Source organism: Mastigoproctus giganteus, chromosome 2 (genome assembly GCF_048544385.1).
Source record: "Mastigoproctus giganteus isolate SK-2022 chromosome 2, ASM4854438v1, whole genome shotgun sequence".
Taxonomy (NCBI): Eukaryota; Metazoa; Arthropoda; class Arachnida; order Uropygi; family Thelyphonidae; genus Mastigoproctus; species Mastigoproctus giganteus.
This window is the reverse complement of record NC_143576.1, coordinates 184724936-184729487: the sequence shown is the minus strand read 5'-3', so window position 1 is coordinate 184729487 and position 4552 is coordinate 184724936. Positions and strand designations below refer to the sequence as shown.

At 34.2% G+C, this 4552-nt stretch overlaps 1 protein-coding gene across 1 annotated transcript; it reads right to left on the bottom strand.

Annotated features, from left to right (window-relative positions):
- Window positions 1-2276: 2276 nt before the first annotated feature.
- On the bottom strand, window positions 2277-4123 carry LOC150089830 (zinc finger BED domain-containing protein 5-like). Its single transcript, XM_090390109.1, has 2 exons — window positions 3496-4123; window positions 2277-2419 (listed from the first exon to the last, which is right to left on the bottom strand). The coding sequence occupies exons 1-2, from the start codon at window positions 4121-4123 to the stop codon at window positions 2277-2279; spliced, it is 771 nt and encodes a 256-aa protein (XP_090246235.1).
- Between the last annotated feature and the right edge of the window lie 429 nt (window positions 4124-4552).

Sequence of the window (4552 nt, the reverse complement as noted above, 5' to 3'; positions counted from 1 at the left end):
CAAACACTGCTGCTGTTTTTTATGAGTGTGGAACAGCCGATTGACGGATTGACACTACAGGGTATAAAAAAAAAAAAAAAAGAAGCCAGACCGTTCAGAAACTACACCAGGCCAGAAAAGTGTAGCACATCCTCCTTTGGTGGAAAAGGCAGTCAAAAATTTATTTACTTCCACTGAGCATCAAGGTGGTTTGATAAAAATATTTGTGAAAGCGATGGACAAAAAAGAAGAAGGATCTGAGGCCAAGATAAAAGAGGAGATTCTTTTGGGTCCTCAAATCAAACCGCTGTTCCAAGATGAGGAATTCACTTAAATGCTACAGAAATAAAATGCTACAGAAATTGAATGCTACAGAAATAAAAGCCTGAAAGACATTCGGAAACGTCTTCCGGAACTTTTTAGGCAATGAGAAATCACAAAGTTATAGTGAAATTGTAGTTGAACTAATTTTAGCACACAGAGTTGGAATGCAACATGTCAATTAAAGCTTCATTTCTTACATTCCCATTTAGATTTTTTTCCAGAAAACTTGGGAACCGTCTTCAATGAACACGGTGAAAGTTTTCACCAAGATAGTTTTCAAATGGAAAGGAGAAACCTTTGAAAATGAAGTCTAGATATGTTGGCAGACTATTGTTGGAATGTCGTACGGGAGACACCAATGGGCACCAATAAAAGGCAGCAAAAAACGACAAAATAAGTATTTTGTTATCAGATAAAGATATTTATAAATAGAATAAGGTTAACAGACACATTGTTCAATATTTAGTACTGCATGTAACATTTTCTTTAAATATTTTTTACTAGTAACTTAGTTTTTAATTCAATCCCTTCTTTAAAATTAGTAGATGTTACAGCAACATGGTTTCCATATCTGAATTCAGCAAAGTCAAATTTACAAGAATCATCCTAAACTTTAACAGGTAGAGAATTTTTTTTTTGTTGTCGATCAGTGTCAGTCAGTATCCATTCAAAAATGAAGGATAAAAAATTTCAAAGAAAATATCCCCCCCACCTCCTTTATACGGACACTTCCGTGTGCAACGGCGCAATAATACGCACCACCAGAGTGTTGTAGCTTTGAAGTAATCTACCATGTCTTCATTCAAAAAAGTAAATACATGTAGTGGGAATCGAGAAACAGATATAACAGGGGGTTATAAAATAAGTTTCCCTATTCAGGAGACCCTAGTGTCAAACCGGTTAGAATTAGAGCCGCGAAAATCGGTGGGTATATTCTTCAAAAAAAGCGATTTGTAGAAGAAAAAACAATAGTTCAAATGTCCGCCAATAGGGGAAAAATGGCGCTGCGCATATGAAAAGTTGTCATTTATTTCAAGACACGCTGCTTACGCAAATGACATCCTGTTAGATAAAAGCAGAAAGGCCAACGCTGCCGTCAATAACCATTATGGCTCTTACAAAAAAGGAACGTGCTCTTTTAGACTGTTCTACCAGAATAATAGTAACGTTGCACTACGTGAATATCGGAAACTTAAAGGTTTGCATAAAACCTTCAGTGGGGCAGTGGGGCTTCGAAAACCAATAAAAGAAATTTGAAACGACTGGGCGGATGACCATATATCGGAACGGAGGTAGTGGATGAAATGGCGGTTGCAATGGTCAAAATGCGAAACACTACCAGTCAGTAGTGCCAGAGGTGTGTCAAGAGACTTGAACCTTCCTTGTCTATTGTACGCAAAGTGCTTCGAATAATTTTACGCTGGTTCCCGTACAAGATTTACGTAGTGCAAGAACTAAAGTCTTGTGATCAACAACAAAGAATAGACTGTGTTCTACGATTTCTGGCTCGTATGGAACTTAACGATACATGGCTCGAATGATCTTGTGATCTGATGAGTCACATTTCACCCTTCATGGGGCTGTAAATGCACAAAACTGCCGAATATTCTCGTGCATCTGCTGTGCATGAAAGACCTCTTGAAAGTCCATACGTTACAGTATGGCAGTGTTTCTCAAATCTTTTTACTCTCGTGGCACATTTTCCAAAGAAGAAAAATTTCGCGGCACACCTACGTAGTCATAGAAGAAGAAATTTCTAAATTAAATAAATAGAACGAAAAATAATATTAACAATTTTTTTATTTATACTTATATTATATCTGTGTTATGCAAACAATTCTTACAACAAAAATAAAATATAAAAATAATTAAATAAATAATTACAAAAAGAAAATATGTACGCCTTCAACAAAGCTTTAAATTATTCAAATATTTGATAGAGATTAAATGGATTTTTATTTAAAAAATTATAGTCAATGTGAAATATGTGATTGGCAATGTTTTGTTAGTTCTGCTATATCAGGTCTTATTTCAGACAGAGCAACTCGCAGGTCATCTTCGACATTTTCCAATCTTGATCGTTTTTTATTTTTCATGTTAGTGAGAGTTGAAAATCCTAACTCACATAAATACGACGTAGAAAATTGGAGTAAAATATTTATTGCTCTTTTAGATAACTTTGGATATTCATCTCTGACTGAAATCCAAAAAATATCCAAATGAAATTCCGAATGTTTGATTTTTAATGTTCGATCGGATGAAAGGGAAATCAGTTCTTCCTCTTCTTCAAGACAAAGATTCCAGTTTGATATATCATTAATAAAAGGATTTCGAATCCAGTCATATTTTTTCGATTTAATAGATGGAAAATATGTTTTCATTGCCTTTTGAAGCAAATGACGTAGCCCAGTGGTCAGGAGCGAGAGTGCACAGCACGCGTTCCTTGTGTGGACCGGAGTTCAAGCCCGTGACTACTAAATACGATAAATATTTATATTGACGATTTATTGTAAACTCTACTGACGTGGTTGTCGTGCCGGAGTATAAACAGAAAATTTTTAATTTTTTTTTTTAAATCCAAATGGTTTTTCACCACTGGTGCAAGAAAATTTCTCATCTGTTCAGGAATCTTAGGAAACATAGCTAAATTATTTTCATCAAGTTTATTCATCCACAAGCATAATTTTTTATCAAAAGCAATTAACTTATCTGTTGATGTTAAGATATTTTTGTTTCGCACTTGTAAACTAGTATTTAAAATATTAAGATGTGCAAATATATGTTCTATGTAAGCCAGTTTTGCACACCACAATTCATTCTTAAAACAATCATAAAATTTTTGTATTTTCATACGATTCTTTTGTTTTCCTGCTGTACTTATTTCATTTTTAAAAAATGTACAAAGTTCTGCTCGCAATTCAAATACACGGGCTAAAACTTTTCCTCTAGAAAGCCAACGAATATCATTATGTAGTAATAAACAATTGTAGTTAGATTCCATGCTGTCGCATAATTCTTTGAAAATTCGTGGTTTTAAAGGTCTGCTTTTAATATAGTTAACAATTTTTATTACGTCATCTAGTACAATGCTTAATTCTGTCGGGAGAGTTTTGTCTACTAAAGCTTCTCGATGAATAATGCAATGTATAGAAATAAGATTTGAATGTTTTTGTTTTGCAAACGCCAAAAAACCTTTTTCAGGTCTGATCATCGATGCAGCACCATCTGTACAAATGCCTGTACAAAAATTCCATGATAACTTTGTCTTTTCGAAAAAGTTATCTACACAATTAAATATTTCCCTTCCTGTCGTTCTTCCTGGCAATTCTTGACAAAATAAAAATTGGTTCATAATTAAATCTCCGTTAATGAATCGAACAAATCCTATTAATTGTGCTTTCCCGCTGATATCTGTTGACTCATCTATTTGCGGAGCAAAAATTTGACCATCAAGTTTTTGTTGAACATTTTCTACTATATTTTCCGACATATCGATTATTCTTCGACTTATAGTATCGTTGGAAAGAGGAATTTTATTTATTTCAGCTTCTGCATCTTTGCCGAACATACATTTCACCATTATACGACAAGCAGGACCGATCAACGTTTCTCCAATCGAATGAGGTTTCCCTTTTTGTGCAGTAAGTTGCGCTACTTCATAGGAGGCAATTTGTGCTTTGTCATACACTTTTATTGTGTTTTCCAATTTTTGTATTTGTTTGGCACTATTTGTCATTAATCGTTCAAAATGCTTTTTGTCTTTAGACATCAAATTTTGATGAACTTTTTCCATATGGCGTTTTAGCTTGCTAGGAACCATTGCACTGTTTGCTTTTTTATGTCCACATAGAACACATGAAAAAACCAAAATTTAAATAATCTTCATTATATTTTCTTGTACTATCGATCTTTTTGGCTGAGATTCATCGGCGCTGGTATTGTTCATATTGGTCTTTATTCAAATAGTGTTGGCGCCTGAATGCAGACGCCCCTGTATTCGGATATGTCATTTTCAATTCGTCATAAAAAGATCCTTCGTGTACTTTATTCTTATTAATGGTATTGTACGTACCATTAATAGTAATACTTATTAATGGTATTGTACGTATATTCGGACAATGATGTTAAGATAAAAACGACGCTAGTTTTTTTTTTTTTAAGATTTCGCGGCGCACTTGGAAAATTTTGCGGCACTCTAATGTGACGCGGCACACCCTTTGAGAAACACTGGCCTATTTTAAAAATACGC